The following is a 17534-nucleotide window of genomic DNA, read 5'->3' on the forward strand; positions in this document are numbered from 1 at the left end:
ATTGCGTTTCATGTTGAACCAAAAAGTAGGCTCACTGTAATTCGTTTTATTCAATTAATGAAGACCAGATTAGAAAAGTAGTCATAAAAGATAGAAATGTGACTTAACTGGAGGGTACTGTATATGAAATGCACTCAGCATCCTCGGGTAACATTTTGCTACTGATAAAGCAATCCCACTGTTGCCAAAATTATTGTTAGTTAATGGACAGACAGATGTACTTTGTACAGAGACATAAAACATTCAATGTTACATTTCCATTCAATATGTTTTTTTTTAATATAGTCAGAAAATAGGATCTAAATAAAATGTACAAAAACAACATAGGATATTGGGTTAAATGACTACCTTTGGTTTCGTACAATTCATAACCCATTGGAGAAGATATAAAACACAGGTACGTGAGGCACTGGTTCGTGATCTGGAAGACGACTTGAAAAAGAATGATCCAAAATGGCAGTAAGTTAGTCAGATGTAACTAAACATGAACGATAAAAGGTCTTTCATTGATCTATAGAGTTCTCCATCGGTTTCCTCTTCAACAATCATCACCACATTGATACTGCGTGTACAGTAGGCTTGACGATTCATTTTAAGGTACAGAAAGCCAACAGTATGCAAAACAGGAAGACAAAGAGAAATCTGTAGAGGATATCAGAAAAGTTTAGGAGGTGTAGGCCTATACATCACTACAGCCTGCAAGCCCATGATGGTGGAACCCAGTGTTGGGTAAAGACTATTACATGTCTTTACATTTCTCTTAAAGGGCAACTTCACCACTTTTCAACCAAATCAGTAAAAGTTTAAACATTTTAAAAACAGTGATTTTCGAACACTATGAGGTTCACAGTGGGGAGCAAGAATATACTCTCCCTTGGCCTAAAGACTCATTGCAGGTTTTGAAAATCACTTTTTTTCCATTAATCCTACACTGATGTCAGAGAAACATTTTTTAAATATTTTTAACCACAGATAATAGAAATGACACGTTTTCACATACGTAGACACTGGTTTGGTGCTGAAGATGAAGAATGAGGTTGAAAAATTCCCTTTTAATTCAAATAACCATGACAATCCTTCCATCTGACAGGTGTATCTGTCTGATTAAACAGCATGATCATTACACAGGTGCACCTTGTGCTGGGGTCAATAAAAGGCCACTTTAAAATGTGCAGATGTGTCACACAACACAATGCCACAGATGTCTCAAATTTTAATGGAGCGTGCAATTGGCATGCTGACAGCAGGAATGTCCACCAGAGAATTGAATGCTCATTTCTCTACCATAGGTGAGCATTTTCCCAATGAAGTCGGTTACAATGCCGAACTCCAGTCAGGTCAAGATCCTGTTGAGGACGACGAGCACGCAGATGAGCTTCCCTGAGACGGTTGACAGTTTGTGCGGAAATTTTATTATTTGGTTGTGCAAACGCAGAGGTTCATCAGCAGTCCGGGTGGCTGGTCCCAGACAATCCCGCAGTTGAAGGAGCCAGATGTGGAGGCATGGGCTGGCATGGTTACACGTTGTGAGGCCAGTTGGACGTACTGCCAAATTCTCTGAAACGACGTTGGAGGCGGCTTATGGTTTTCCCAACCAAATAATTACATTTCCGCATAAACTATCAGAAACCGTCTCATGGAAGCTCATCTGCGTGCTCATCATCCTCACCAAGGTCTTGACCCGATTGCAGTTTGGCATCGTAACCGACTTCAGTGAGAAAATGCTCACCTTTGATGACCACTGGCACTATGGAGAAGTGTGCTCTTCACAGATTAATCACGGTCTCAACTGTATTGGGCAGATGGCAGACAGCATATATGGTGTCGTGTGGGCGAGTGGTTTGCCGATGTCCACGTTGTGAACAGAGTGCCCCATGGTGGGGGTGGGGTTATGGTATGGGCAGGCATAAGCTACAGACAACAAACACAACTGCATTTTATCGATGGCAATTTGAATGCACAGTGGGAAGAGCTATAGGAGGACAGACTCATTGTAATGGCTCAAATGGAATGAATAGAAATGAGTCAAACATATGGTTTCCATATATTTGATGTTTGATACCATTCCATTTATTCCATTCCAGCCATTACAATGAGCCCATCTTCCTCCCACCAGCCTACACTGATGCACAAAGATACAGTGACGAGATCCTGAGGCCCATTGTCGTGCTATTCTGCCATCATCTCATGTTTCAGCATGATAATACACGACCACATGTCGCAAGGATCTGTACACAATTCCTGGAAGCTGAAAATGTCCCAGTTCTTTCATGGTCTGCATACTCACCAGACATGTCACTCATTGAGCATGTTTGGGATGCTCTGGATCGATGTGTACGACAGCGTGTTCCAGTTCCTACCAATATGCAGCAACTTCGTTCAGCCATTGAAGACGAGTGGGACAACATTCCACAGGCCACAATCAACAGCCTGATCAACTATGCGAAGAAGATGTGTTGTGCTGCACAAGGAAAATGTTGATCACACCTGATACTGACTGGTTTTCTGATCCACAACCCTACCTTTCTTTTAAGGTATCTGTAACCAACCGATGCATATCTGTATTCCCAGTCATGTAAAATCTATAGATTAGGGCCTAATTTATATTTTTGTTCAGCGTAATTGAATAAAATGCACTGCTCTACCAAATGCAACAGAACACATTCATACATGGCTGGAGTTATAATTTGTATCACCAATACATTGACCATATGGATATATTGTATATGAATCTTGCCTACATCACAGCTGGCCCTTTTGAAAACAGAGGAATGACATTTGATATGTATCCTTGATGCTAAACAAGGAAAAGTCCATAAATATGACAATATGTGCCGTCACTAAACCACACGTGCTCAGGAACACAAAAAAGCATCCTGTTAGTCCACTCACTCATACATCACAGAGCCAGTCAGAAGCTGGTCTCATTCATAGGGGGTTTAGGACTGGTGGGGGGCACAGGGGAGGAGCTCTCTGGAGTGGCTGCTGCAGCCTCAGGGGGCGGGGCTTCTGTAGTAGGGGAGGTGTCAGCTCGATGAGGCGACACCATGGTCTGGGAGCGGGTTGGACTGACAATTGTAGCAGGGGCAGGGCTGGGTGAGGTGGGATGTGGCCGGCGCAGTGATGAAGATAAAGATGAGGCGGGAGAGGCTGCAGGGGTGATGGAGAAAGAGGCGGGGGTCCGTAGGCCCAGTCTAGCCTCCAACTCTGAGCATACGGCCAGGCTGCGCCGCGTGCCCCCCTCAGCCCCTCCTGCAGAGTCCGAGACCTTGGCAAGCTCCTGACAACGTTCCACGAAGCTGCCTCTGCGCAGAGACCCCATGCCACCGTCCCGGTCTCTGTCCTGGAGGGCGGTGCGGCCGGGCCGGGGGCTGCCGCTGCTGCTGAGGGAAGCCTGGCTCAGACCCAGGTGGTGGGGCTGGAGGCCCAACCCCACCATGGAGAGATTCATATCCCGGGGTTTGGTGAGGGGCACCGGAGGGGCCTGACGGGGCAGGCTACCAGAGAAGGGACCCAAGCTGCTCACACCTCCTCTGGCCCCGCGCTCCCTGGAGCTCTCACTCAGCTGGGACTGCAAACTGCAGAGAGAAGATAAACAGAGAGAATATGATCAGTGGCATGCAGATGGAAAAAATCTACCCGCCACAGATTTTTTTTACCAGCCAAAATTATTTTCGGCCATAATTACAACAACAAAAAACATGCTTTGTAATGTATTAGTAACAACTAATGTAGTATATTGCTCAATTTCATTTCCTTTTTTATTTTAACCAAAATATCAGATGAGACAAAATGTTCAGCTGCCCCTTTAAGGGTGGATGGTTACCGTGGTAACGGGGCTACTGGAGTCATGCCACGTGTGTCTGTAAGTTTTGGGATGTGACTAGTACAGCGTCTCTTCACTATCAGTTGAAGTAGCAGATTTTAACTAACACTGAAAAACAACTGTGCTTGTGAAGAAAACAATGTAAATACAAGGACAGAGTCTCACTTTGCTAACTTGAGTAAATTAGACCAACTTTTATGCTTGTGCCAGCGCCTCCAAAAATGAATCTATCAGCGCTTCACTCACAGTGCATTTGGTGGGTGGCGGGTGTTCATTTTATGCCCTGAATATGATGTAATCTTGCAAAAAAGGAGATCATCAGTGGGTTAACATATGAAGCTGTATGGGGACATGTAGCAGGTGCCAATGGTGGCTGGTGTACCTGGAGGTGGAGGCTCGGGGGGTGGAGGAGGAGTGGGTGAAGGAGGCAGCGGGACTCATGTCCGGCGTACGGGTCAGAGCCAGGTCACACTGGTCTAACAGCTCCAGGAGCTCCTCCTCTGTAGGGCCGCCCAGCGCTGAGGGACAACCAGACAGAGAACCCAATGTCTATGACACATCACTTAACAAAAAGCAAAAGTCAACACAAAAAGCCACACGGGTTGTCTTACCCCTGATGTCCACTTTCCCTGCGATCTCCATGGCGGTGGTCAGGTCCCACATCTGGATGCTACCGTTGGCGTGGCCACTGAAGAGGTAGCGGCGGGGACGTGAGCCGATGCGGCTGGACCCCTCGCACTCGTGCACCATGAAGGAGGTGATGGAGGTGCCGTCCACAGAGCGCACCTCACACACCCTCTTCCCATTGGACGAGAGGCGCACGTAGAGTTTGTCTGTGTCAGGGACGACCCTCTGGATAAATACCTGCTGGTCGTCTCTCTCGCCATACGGACCTGTTAGAGAGGAGCAACGCTCAGTACGGACCATTACAGTCCTTTCCCATTGCATCTCTAAAATGTTCACTTCTAATTAACATTTAAAACCAGTGTCCACTTTTGACCCTTGACATCGGTCTGCTCACCTATCTCAGTGCCGGCAGCACAGCCCCCGTGGCCGTCGATGTCCTCCAGGGAGAGGATCTTGAAGGAGGTGAGGGGGGTGGAGCCTGGCTGGGTGGAGATCATGCCCCTGAAGCGAGTCACCGTCCAGGTCCGCACGTGGTTGTTGTCTGCACACACTGACAACACGACAACAGGGTTAGCCCAAAAAATATCTGCATGACGGGCCCATCTTCTGCACCAAACTTGGATGACCAACGCTTGCTGCTTTGTCAGCAACGTCAATGTTTAACATAATTGGGAGTACCACAGGGTTCAATTCCGACTCTATTCTCTGTATATATATCAACGATGTCGCTCTTGCTGCGGGTGATTCCCTGATCCACCTCCACGCAGACAACACCATTCTATATACATCTGGCCCTTCTTTGAACACTGTGTTAACTAACCTCCAAACGAGCTTCAATGCCATACAACACGCCTTCCGTGGCCTCCAACTGCTCTTAAACGCTAGTAAAACCAAATGCATGCTTTTCAACCGTTCGCTGCCCGCACGACTAGCATCACTACTCTGGACGGTTCTGACCTAGAATACGTGGACAACTACAAATACCTAGGTGTCTGGCTAGACTGTAAACTCTCCTTCCAGACTCATATCAAACAACTCCAATCGGCTTTCTATTTCGCAACAAAGCCTCCTTCAATCACGCCGCCAAACTTACCCTAGTAAAACTGATTATCCGACCGATCCTCGACTTCGGCGAAGTCATCTACAAAATAGCTTCCAATACTCTACTCAGCAAATTGGATGTAGTCTATCACAGTGCCATCCGTTATGTTACCAAAGCGCCTTATACCACCCACCACTGCGACCTGTATGCTCTAGTCGGCTGGCCCTCAGTACATATTCGTCGCCAGCCCCACTGGCTCCAGGTCATCTATAAGTCTATGCTAGGTAAAGCTCTGCCTTATCTCAGCTCACTGGTCACGATAACAACACCCACCCGTAGCACGCACTCCAGCAGGTATATCTCACTGGTCATCCCCAAAGCCAACACATCCTTTGGCCGCCTTCCTTCCAGTTCCCTGCTGCCAGTGACTGGAACGAACTGCAAAAATCGCTGAAGCTGGAGACTTACATTTCCCTCATTAACTTTAAACATCAGCTATCTGAGCAGCTAACTGATCGCTGCAGCTGTACATAGTCCATCTGTAAATAGCCCACCCAATCTACCTACCTCATCCCCATATTGTTTATTTACTTTGCTGCTCTTTTGCACACCAGTATCACTACATACACACCATCATATGCTCATCATCATCTGCTCATCTATCACTCCAGGGTTAATCTGCTAAATTGTAATTACTTTGCTACTATGGCCTATTCATTGCCTTACCTCATGCCATTTGCACACACTGTATATAGACTTTCTTTTTTTTCTATTGTGTTATTGTGACTGTACGCTTGTTTATTCCATGTGTAACTTTGTGTTATTGTTTCTGTCGCACTGCTTTGCTTTATCTTGGCCAGGTCGCAGTTGTAAATGAGAACTTGTTCTCAACTAGCTTACCTGGTTAAATGAAGGTGAAATAAAATCAATTAAAAAAATTGCTGTGTCAGCCGATATCCAAAAATCAATCGATCAATCCTAATGAGAAATGTGGCTAAATTAATGAATGTGCATCATAAGTGGAGATGGTAGAATATACCGAAAAATGAACGATCATCCCTAGAACGTGGAGGCTCCCGGCCAACCATTCTCACCTGATATGAGGTGTTTCTCAGAGAGCATGATCTTGGTGACGGGGCTGCGGTGGACTGAGAAGGTCTGGAAGAGCTGGGGCCCAGAGCCCACGGTCTCTGGGTGCTGCACTATGACCCGCACCGTGCCCGAGCTGGTCCCGTAGGCGATCTCGATCCAGTTGCCGCTGTCGCCTGACGACACATTGGGGACTTTTATCCCATACACCATTTTAGCCTCAACGCATGCTGTGTTATGTACCGCGCATATCAAGAAATGGAAGTGGATAGTCAGCCGGCAGACCCAAAAGGTTAAGGTGAGGCATTAGGATCAAAATGTATTTAAGTTAGGGTTCATGTTAGGGAAACGAGGTTAGGTTAAAGGTCAAGATTAGTTTAAAGGTCAGGCAAAGAGTTAGCAAAATGCCACCAGGAATCATTCAAAATCTGCCAGCTGCCTATACAATTATACTGCCTATAAAATGACCATTGCTGACCATAAATGGCATACAAGTTTTTCAGAAAAAGATTGTTTAGCACCATGCATCTATTAAGATTGAATTTCCCATAACCACGACTGACTAATTGATACTTGTTAATCCTTAAAAAAAAAAAATGCAGAAAAAGCTATTCATTTCAGTGAAGTTCAAAATCGAAACAGGCAGACATACTTGTTTTGGGCGTGAGGTAGACACTGAGAGCAGTGATGGCGTCCTCCGTGGGGTCACGGTACAACTCTGTCACTAGGAGGTCATTGTCCTTCATCCTCAATGGAAACTTCTGAACATCTGTTGACAAGATCACGTCAATGAGAGGTCTATACTTTACACACCTTGTGACTGCATTCTTCTATACGGAAAAACTATTTGAATAGTTTTCCATTATTGCGTCATAGGTAGAAAAGATGACTTCCCTTACCTATATAATATATGGACCCATTGTTACAACCTAGAATCAGGAAGGAACCGGCAGTATCATAGCTATTAATGGGAACCACATCTTGATTCTGAGAACGGAAAGACAAAAGGAAAACATGAACAACTATATCCCATTTAGCCAACGCAACATTTTAGATATGGGTGGCCCCGGGAATCGAACCAACAATCCTGGCGTTGCAAGGACCATACAGGACCACATATATTATTACTACACATAATGTGATGTGTTCTGTTAACGTGACATTCTTACAGAATGTTTGGACACAACTTTACCTGCCAATGTTTGGTCACAGCATTCCATACTCCCACTTTCCCTGTGTGGCTGGTGGCAATCAGCTGGTTCGCCACGAAGAAGAGAGCCTCTACGGGGACATTCAGACTGAACACACCTGGAGGGAAGCAGGTACAATGAAGACCTATTAGCACGGCCCTTACATAAGCACCCAGAACAACCTAGAAAAGTGGTCTCTTAAAATACTAAAAGTCAACAAACATCTTGAGTGATTAAAAACTATATCATAGCTATAATATTTGTTTTAACACCTCCGCTTTATTTTTAGAGTTGTGAGTACATTCGTGTGCAGACTGACCTATCTCGTTGCCATTGCCGTCGGGACAGATAGTCCAGAGGATGATCTCTGTGCCCGAGGCCACGGCCACCATCTTGTCGTTGTCTCCCAGAGAGCCGCCCATCACCTTGGCGTTGAGCGCCACCCTGTCAATCACCCAGTCCAGACGGGGACTGGTGAACACCTGCTGCCAGCCCGTAGACTCCTTCACTCTGATGGACAGCACAGTTAACACCCTCAACGGTCCTTACCAAAAATACTGATTCATATGACACTCCGATATCGTACATGGAAGTCTTGTGTTCTTACCGGTAGCAAACAACAAACTGGGCATAAGCCACAGCGATCCAGTTGTGGTGGCCACAGATGATGCGGACCATGCCTGGGTCTGCAAGCTGAGCTGTGTCAGAAGGTAAAAAGTAACAGGTGTGGGGGAATGTGAACCCTCCTTTTGATAATATTCCCTTAACAAAGAATGGCTCCAGGTTAGAGCTTTTACTTTCAATACCGCGCAACCAGACAAGACAATACTGACGCTAAATACAATGTAAAAACACTGGCCTGAAAGATCGTCAAGGACCACGGACGGTTCACTCTAAACCCTAGCTGTCTCCCTGCACAGACCTGCACCTTAGAGACTGTTTGCACTGACTCCCCACACATCCAGCCCCTTACACAAACTTACAAACACAGTCCTGCACCAGTCAGTTTTTTGGAGCCACACTCGCTCCACGCCAGCCCCACCCAATATCTGACATCAGGACAGATTTATCTCCGATTAAGAGAACTGATCATTGAAACGACATCAATTTATTTGATTGTTTTTATAACTCCAGAGTAATCGGCTATTAGGCCATTCCCCTTCCCTGCATGAATGAGTTTGTCTGCATCTCTACTCAACATTTGGATAAAAGGAAACCATGCCATGAATTAAGAATGATAGTCTATCTTCTTATTTTCAAAGCAACACTGACAACTCAAATTACTTTGAAAAAGAGCCTTCTAATTCCCAAATGAAAGCCTATAGCCAACATAACAAAATTCCCTGACATTCAATATGGTTTAGATAAACAATTCCCAGAATTGAATAGGCTACAGGCTGCAAAAATTGCTTGTATTCATTTAGTAGGCCATTGGCTACTCAAACATTTACCAGCTGCATAGGTTTTAAACTTTATATGGCCTGCATATGGTCTAAATGAACGATAGCCTGAATTAATGTAGCCTAATAATTAACTCCTCCGTTCCAAAAATACTGAATCTTAGGAGTAGATTACTAGAGGAAGATGGGTTTTCTTTTTACTAAATGGCTTGGTAAGTCATGGTATTTAACCAACTTTAAAGTTATTTTTTGAGAGTGGTGTGCGCGCAGGCAGCTCGAGATTATTTGATTAACAGCTGTCGAGTGATGGACTTTAGTCCCGCTTCATTTGCGTCATTCCTTCACAGACAAGTAAAATACCCGTTCAGCGGTGCTTCGAAAACTATCTCCAGAGAACGTTTCGTGTCGGCATTTAAAAAGTCGTAGCGTACCCAGACAAACAAACATGCAGAGTTGCCAACTAATCTTCAGGGTAACTTGCTAGAGGCAGGTTGATTTGTTGCTAAAAGTTGCTAAATGACGTTGTGATGTCATTGCGTGATAACGTAAAACAGCGTCATTACGTAGAATACACAATAACGTTAATCAAATTGACTGGCCATCTCGGCAAAAATTATGATTTGACATTTGTTCAGGTACAGACTCCCACTCTTTTCTGTACAATTTTGATTGAGACATGTTGATTGATGTTGTAAGTTCTGTTCAAGATCAAACATTTGTGACCAACTATATTCATTGGGTTTGGCTTGTCGAACCGGTACTGCTGCTGCAGTCAGCCAACAATGATTTGCTATTTGCTGAAGTTGCTGTTGGCCTGCTGCTCAGTGTTGCCAACTAATTTTCAGGGGAAGTTGCTAGAGGCAGGTCGATTTGTTGCTAAAAGTTGCTAACGTCATTACGTAAAACTGCATTATTATGTAGAATACACAATAGCCATCTCGGCGAAAAATATGATTTGACATTTGTTAGTTTAGATTTGTTTATCATATTTTTATTTGTAAAAGTAATAAACAACACATTTTATGATATTAGATATTTTAAACAACACATTGAATTATTAAACAATTACACATTATTGAACAATTACATTTTATTTATTTTCTTCTCAACTAGTAAACCTACACATTCTAAACAATTATAGTTTTAAGCAGTGTATTGGTAGTTAACACGCTACCTAACTGATCAACAATTATAGGTACAAGCAAATAACAAGGTATATATGCTATCTTATTGAACAAGCAACTTAACTCAAATAATGATGTGTGCGCTAGGCATCTCTCTCCAGGTTGTTGTGCTGCTTGGCTGGCTAGCTGCTCAATGGTTTCCTCCAGATATTGCCACTGTTCTCGCACACACTGCGGTACACACTGCCACCATCAGCTGTGTGTCTCCGCCAGTTCCAGAAAGTCCACTCCTTGCACACGTACTGTAAATATGATGAATCATAGATTGGCAAGGAAATCCTCTTCATCTTCACAGTCCAACTGCATTATCACGGTGCTGGAACCAGCAGTAGAGGATGGAGTGGCCTTAAAGCTGTATGCTGCTGTGGTGCCAAACTGCTGCAGAACTTCACTTGGTAGTTTATGCTGGTAACAGGTATCACCAGCCAGCTTCAGTTGAGAGTGTGCAGTGACATTCTATTTCTTAACTTTGACTTGACCACACGCATTTGGCTGAACAGCCGTTCAACCTCCGCATTTGAGTGTAGCAAGGAGAGGGCAGCGAGTGCAGCTTTGCACAGTTCTTCAAATGGATTTGACCCGGAATAGTCTGTGTAGTTATTGACTTCACTCCAAAACTCGACTGTATTTTCAGTTGAGTCTCACCTAAACAGATGGATGTTTCTCCATTTGGAAACAATTTTATCAATTGTTTGGGGCTGGTATTCCAGTAGCTCAGCTACTTTAATAATTTCAGTGGTGCCTTTATTATGCTTTAGCGTTTCCTTAACACTGAACAAGGCCATGTTTCGCAAGGCTTCAAGGTTGTCTGGGAGCCTTGCTTGCCTTCAGAGCCTTGTCTCCGAATGACCTTCTTGTCCTCTGGCGCAAGACTGAGTTGGTACACCGTGCTCTCGAAAAAGGTACCCAAGGTATGGTGATGGACTGAGATGTCCATCAATGGCATCCTTCAGGACATCAATTTTTGCCATAGAGTTGACTACTCTGCTGCAAATTGATGTTAAGAGGTGTACCAGATTGTCCAAAAGCTTGACAGGATCTGTTTGCTCTCCCTCAAATGACTTCACTGCAACTTGTACGTCGGACAGGATTGATTTCAAGAATGTCAGGTAGACATAGTTGGTCTTGTCCATGTACATGGCGTGGAGCACATCCGCCATGTAGCAACGCTCACTGGCCTTGGTCACCTCAAAGTGGAGTTTCAGTTCTTCCCACTGGCTCGATATATATGAACCGGAGGCTCAAATCGATAGCCAACGTGTGGCACACACTTTGGTGATCTGCAGGGGTTTCTGGCCACAATTAATGGTGGCATACACTGCTTTGTACGCCTCGTGCCGTTTTGGGGAAATCGAAAACCAGTTGTAGGTTTCCCTGATTAAGTACTCAACACTCCTAGGGATGGTTTCTTTAGATGCTGCACTGTCAGCCAATTGTAAAGAATGGCACACACAGCGGATGAGTACCAAATTGGGCAATGCACATTCTTCCTTTAAAATCATGTGCACCCCATTGGGCACCCCAGTCATCACGGACGCATTATCAGTGCCAATACCCTGAAGATTCTCTTTTTTAAGGTTACACTTCAAGAAACTCAACTACCGCCTTTGCTATTGATCTGGCATCACCCCCCTCCAATTCAACCAGCCCAAGAAATGTGGACACAACGGTTCTTTTTTTAGCACTGAAATACCGAATCACCACACCCAGGTATTTCGAGACACTGACATCAGTGGACTCATCCAAAAGGAGACTGAACTTCTCATCCCCCACATCTGATGTTACCCTTGGTGCGGTGCATTTGGAAGTTTGTTGCTGCCACAGAATCTGAAAAGGCAGCTTTGCAAGCCATACCTAAATGGTCGCATGCTAGCAGCGAACAATGCTCCGCAATGGCCATTGCCATAGTAGCTTCTGCGCTTTTGCAGTTATCCACTTTCTTAACCAACTGTGGTAATGTAGACTGCGTTGTGGGGTTGTACGGTTTTGATTTATTAATATGCTTTGCTGTAGCACAATGTTTTTTGATGTCATACATTTTTGCAAGCATATCAGATTTGCAGTACGCACAGTATGCCCGACAATCATCCCCAATTACTGGCTTCAGCCACCCTTTAAATTCAGGTACAGACTCCCACTCTTTTCTGTACTTCTGGCTGTACAATTTTGATTGAGACATGTTGATTGATGTTGTAAGTTCTGTTCAAGATCAAACATTTGTGACCAACTATATTCATTGGGTTTGTCTCGTCGAACGCATACTACTGCTGCTGCAGTCAGCCAACAATGACTTGCAATTTGCTGAAAGTGCTGCTGGCCTGCTGCTGCCTGTGCACGAGCTGAGCGCCTGCTGCTGACGTCACTCACAATGCCCTTTTGCAGCCAGGCACGTGTGTTGTGACTGAGTGTGTGACAGAGAAAATCGTTTTTGTGTCATTTAGAGGGAAAATGCGTGCATTTTAGTGTTTGAGTCACTTTTCAAAAGTTGCTAAAAGTTCCAAATACATTTTTAAAAGTAGCTAAATTTGTTGCTAGGTGCTGATTGAAAAACAAGTAGGGTAGTCTGAAAAGTTGCTAAATCTAGCAACAAAATTGCTAAATTGGTATCACTGCAAACATGCCGTAGCCCAGGCGCTTTCAAGGGTATATGACTGCGGTAGATAAAACTACATTGCCCAGCTCTTGCGGTCATAAATACGTAATAGGACCATTATTCTGCATTGTGAATTGACGTGGAATTTTATGACTTTTTCTTATCGTTTTAACGGTAAGAAACGTTAAGCGATAGATTCCATTTGTCACATGCATTCTACCTCTTCAATTGCTTGTTATTTTTTACTTGACTTTCATTGTTATTATTGATATTGGTTGTACTGCACTGTTGAGGGAACTACCACATAAGCATTTTGCTGCACATTTTCAACATCAAATTTTACGAGTCACACACATATTTAACCTGTTGGGTCTAGGGGGCAGCATTTGCACGTCTGGATAAAAAAAATGTACCCGATTTAATCTGGTTACTAATCCTACCCAGTAACTAGAATATGCATATACTTATTATATATGGATAGAAAACACTCTAAAGTTTCCAAAACTGTTTGAATGGTGTCTGTGAGTATAACAGAACTCATTTGGCAGGCAAAACCCTGAGACATTTTCTGACAGGAAGTGGATACCTGATGTGTTGTATTGACTTTAAACCTATCCCATTGAAAAACACAGGGGTTTAGGAATATTTTGGCACTTCCTATTGCTTCCACTAGATGTCACCAGCCTTTACAAAGTGTTTTGAGTCTTCTGGAGGGAGATCTGACCGAACAAGAGCCATGGAACGATGATGTCCCATTAGACACCTGGCGCGCGAGTTCATGTTGGGTACCCTCGTTCCAATACGTTATAAAAGAGTATGCATTCGTCCACCTTGAATATTATTCATGTTCTGGTTAAAAAGGCCCTAATGATTTATGCTATACAACGTTTGACATGTTTGAACGAACGGAAATATATTTTTTCCCCTCGTTCATGACGAGAAGTCCGGCTGGCTTACATCATGTGCTAACGAGACGGAGATTTTTGGACATAAATGATGAGCTTTTTTGAACAAAACTACATTCGTTATGGACCTGTGATACCTGGAAGTGACATCTGATGAAGAGAATCAAAGGTAATGGATTATTTACATAGTATTTTCGATTTTAGATCTCCCCAACATGACGTCTAGTCTGTATCGCAACGCGTATTTTTCTGGGCGCAGTGCTCAGATTATTGCAAAGTGTGATTTCCCAGTAAGGTTATTTTTAAATCTGGCAAGTTGATTGCGTTCAAGAGATGTAAATCTATAATTCTTTAAATGACAATATAATATTTTACCAATGTTTTCTAATTTTAATTATTTAATTTGTTACGCTGACTTGACTGCCGGTTATTGGAGGGAAACGATTTCCTCAACATCAATGCCATAGTAAAACGCTGTTTTTGGATATAAATATGAACTTGATAGAACTAAAAATGCATGCATTGTCTAACATAATGTCCTAGGAGTGTCATCTGATGGAGATTGTAAAAGGTTAGTGCATCATTTTAGCTGGTTTTATGGTTTTGGTGACCCTGTCTTTGACTTGACAAAACATTACACACAACTCTTGTAAATGTACTGTCCTAACATACTCTAAATTTATGCTTTCGCCGTAAAACCTTTTTGAAATCGTAAAACGTGGTTAGATTAAGGAGATGTTTATCTTTCAAATGGTGTAAAATAGTTGTATTTTAGAAAAATTTGAATTTTGACATTTATTTGGATTCAAATTTGCCGCTCTTGAAATGCACCTGCTGTTGATGGAGTGCACCACGGGTGGCACGCTAGCGTCCCACCTAGCCCCAAGAGGTTAACAGATGTTATTGCGGCGTGTAGCGAAATGCTTGTAAAATGTGTATGTTAAATGGGCATGTTAAATGTGTATGTGATTCCAAGGCCTTACCACCACTTATCCTCTCCTCCATCGTTGCTTTACCCAGTATGCCCGCGTTGCCTAGGTTGGGTGGCATAGTGTTGCTGCGTCTCACTGGAGCTCTCTCCATGGGCAGGGCACGCCCACCCATATACTGAGGCCCCGCCACACTATGACGGTTCCGCCGCTTCGCCGGGTACACTGGTCCAGAAGAAGAGATGATCAGGAAATCAAACTTAACACACACCTTGCCTGCCCTTGAAGTGAAGTCAAATCTAGAGTAGATCTGCCTACCTGGAGGTGGGAGATAGCCATTGAAGAGCACGTTTCCACAGGAGGATCGGTCCAGCTCGTCACAAAGCTGCAGCTTACGCACTGAGGAAGAGAAAAAAAGTAACCAAGGTGGAGACACTAACACACACAAACAAAGACAGCCTCTCATTCACAGCTGTATTTGACTAGCTACTGGCCACTTTCTTACCCAACGGAGTGATTCCATAGAACTCAGCTTCATGCATGAGCAGGTGCACATTTATGGACCTAAAAAGAAAGGTTAAGAAATCTCATTTGGAAAACAACTTACCATCAAGGCTGAATATATATTTTACTTATTAAATGTAAACAAATGTAACCAAAGGAATCAGCACCTGGGAAACAACTCTTTGGTGCGCAGGAAGTTCAGTATGGGAGTAAAGAGAGATGGGTCCCGATCTATGAAGATCTGTGGGAGATAAAGGTCAGCAGTACATTACAAATGTGTTATATGTAGGCCTAAGTGGTTGCCAAATTCAAATAGGTTTATATATACACACACAACCTAGGTTTTTCCCCATCTATTTTAGACAACGTACCGCTCCAGTTTCATCCTTCAAGGTTGAGATCCTCCCACTTAGAAGACTGGCAGAGACAACATAACTCACTCGTTAGCGTCACTAAGTAAGGTCTACAGCAAATGACCATATGCCATCACTATGTCCGGGTAATGAATGAGTTGGAGTGAGTCATTATGAAGACACTTGTGACTTTAATAAAGGCATTGGTCTGTCTCAAAATAAATAGATAGCTACATACCTTGAGAAAAAGGAGTCTGGGACCCATGTCAATGTCTGTTTGGAGGTGCTGAACCTGAAACAACATGATCACTCAAATGAGCATAGTTTGATAATGTTCAAAAATATTAAGACGTTAGCAAGCGAACATTACCTTAGCTAGCTAGCGTTGCACGTTCCAGCTGCACTGTGAAGTCAGTAGCTAACGTTACTGTCAGAGAGATCGTTAAGCTGAAAAATATTTAACTATCAGTAGTTAGTTTGCTAACTTAGGACAATGTTACTAGCTCGCTATCTAGTTAGCTAGCCAGCCAGTCAGCAACTTTTAGATAGCTAACGTTAGTTAGCATCCACCCACCAACAATAGCTTGCTGTCGGTAACTTAGCTAGCTAGTCAAAGTAATTCCAGTCCTCACCTTTTTCCTCCAACGTTTAAATTGATAATGTCTCCGGTCCTTGCCATATTAGCCATATTTTAAAATGTGTGAATGTTCATGCCTTGCCCACGAAGTAAATAATTGAGTTAATCCATCACAATACGTATTTAGACAACGACAACGTTAGCCACATAATTGTTTCTGCTGCAACTTCCTGAAAGCAGAACCTCTTTCTGTGGTGTCTGACAGTCTACAACCAAATTGTCATCGCCACGGCGCCATCAGGTGTTCTGGAGTGCAAAGTACAGGCGCAGTTTACCCAATCACTGTTTTTGCAATATATTTACATGTATTTATTTTTTACTTAACTAGGCAAGTCAGTTAAGAACAAATTCGTATTTACAATGACAGCCTAGGAACAGTGGGTTAACTGCCTTGTTCAGGGGCAGAACAACAGATTTGTACCTTGTCAGCTCAGGGATTTGATCTAGTAACCTTTTGGTTGCTGACCCAAAGCTCAAACCACTAAGCTACCTGCCACCCAGTAGGCTACAATCAATGTTTGACATAATGCATATGATCTGGTCAGTATATACACTACATGACCAAAAGTATGTGGACACCTGCTTGTCGAACATCACCTGAGCCACAGTCTTCCCTGTGGCTCAGTTGGTAGAGCATGGTGTTTGCAATGCCAGCATGGTGTGTGCAACGCCAGGGTTGTGGGTTCGATTCCCATGGGGGGGCCAGTACCAAAAAAAAAAATGCATGAAATAAAATGTATGATATGTATGAAATGTATGCATTCACTACTGTAAGTTGCTCTGGATAAGAACATCTGCTAATGACGTAAATGTAAATCTCATTCCAAAATCAAAGGCAATAATATGGAGTTGCTCCCCCCCTTTGCTGCTATAACAGCCTCCACTCTTCTGGTAAGGCTTTCCACTAAATGTCGGAACATATCTGTGGGGACTTGCTCCCATTCAGCCACAAAAGCACTAGTGGATGTAGGGCACTGATCTGGGCAATTGATCCCAAAGGTGTTCGATGGGGTTGAGGTCAGGGCTCTGTGCAGGCCAGTCAATTTCTTCCACACCGATCTCGACAAACCATTTCTGTATGCACCTCGCTTTGTGCATGGGGGCATTATTATGCTGAAACAGCAAAGGGCCTTCCCCAAACTGTTGCCACAAAGCTGGAAGCACAGAATCGCCTAGAATGTCATTGTATGCTGTAGCGCTAAGAGTTCCCTTCACTGGAATTAAGGGGCCTAGCCCAAACCATGAAAAAGAGTCC

The 17534-nt window shown here is 43.7% G+C and overlaps 1 protein-coding gene across 3 annotated transcripts; it reads right to left on the reverse strand.

Annotated features, from left to right (window-relative positions):
* Positions 1–6: 6 nt before the first annotated feature.
* On the reverse strand, positions 7–16476 carry LOC106580736 (SH3KBP1-binding protein 1). Of its 3 annotated transcripts, none has more exons than XM_014162086.2 (17): positions 16275–16476; positions 15881–15934; positions 15661–15706; positions 15457–15530; positions 15291–15349; positions 15104–15184; positions 14840–15010; positions 8382–8472; positions 8094–8284; positions 7777–7892; positions 7484–7571; positions 7237–7353; positions 6590–6760; positions 4848–5003; positions 4438–4719; positions 4209–4344; positions 7–3578 (listed from the first exon to the last, which is right to left on the reverse strand). In XM_014162086.2, the coding sequence occupies exons 1-17, from the start codon at positions 16328–16330 to the stop codon at positions 2912–2914; spliced, it is 2556 nt and encodes an 851-aa protein (XP_014017561.1). In that variant the 5' UTR covers positions 16331–16476; the 3' UTR covers positions 7–2911. The 3 variants fall into 3 exon arrangements, with proteins under 3 accessions (XP_014017561.1, XP_014017560.1, XP_014017562.1); XM_014162085.2 differs by having other exon boundaries at positions 6590–6778; XM_014162087.2 differs by lacking the exons at positions 14840–15010; positions 15104–15184; positions 15291–15349; ... (2 more) ...; positions 15881–15934; positions 16275–16476 and adding an exon at positions 9606–9709 and having other exon boundaries at positions 6590–6778.
* Between the last annotated feature and the right edge of the window lie 1058 nt (positions 16477–17534).

This window comes from Salmo salar, chromosome ssa20 (genome assembly GCF_905237065.1).
Source record: "Salmo salar chromosome ssa20, Ssal_v3.1, whole genome shotgun sequence".
NCBI classification, from domain to species: Eukaryota; Metazoa; Chordata; class Actinopteri; order Salmoniformes; family Salmonidae; genus Salmo; species Salmo salar.

Coding starts and splice junctions, on each gene's coding strand:
- LOC106580736 (XM_014162085.2), bottom strand. CDS start 16,330: ATGGCTAATATGGCAAGGACCGGAGACATTATCAATTTAAACGTTGGA. Junction 15,707..15,880: donor CCAGACTCCTTTTTCTCAAG/GTATGTAGCTAT, acceptor TGTCTCTGCCAG/TCTTCTAAGTGGGAGGATCT. Junction 4,720..4,847: donor TGCTGCCGGCACTGAGATAG/GTGAGCAGACCG, acceptor CCTCTCTAACAG/GTCCGTATGGCGAGAGAGAC.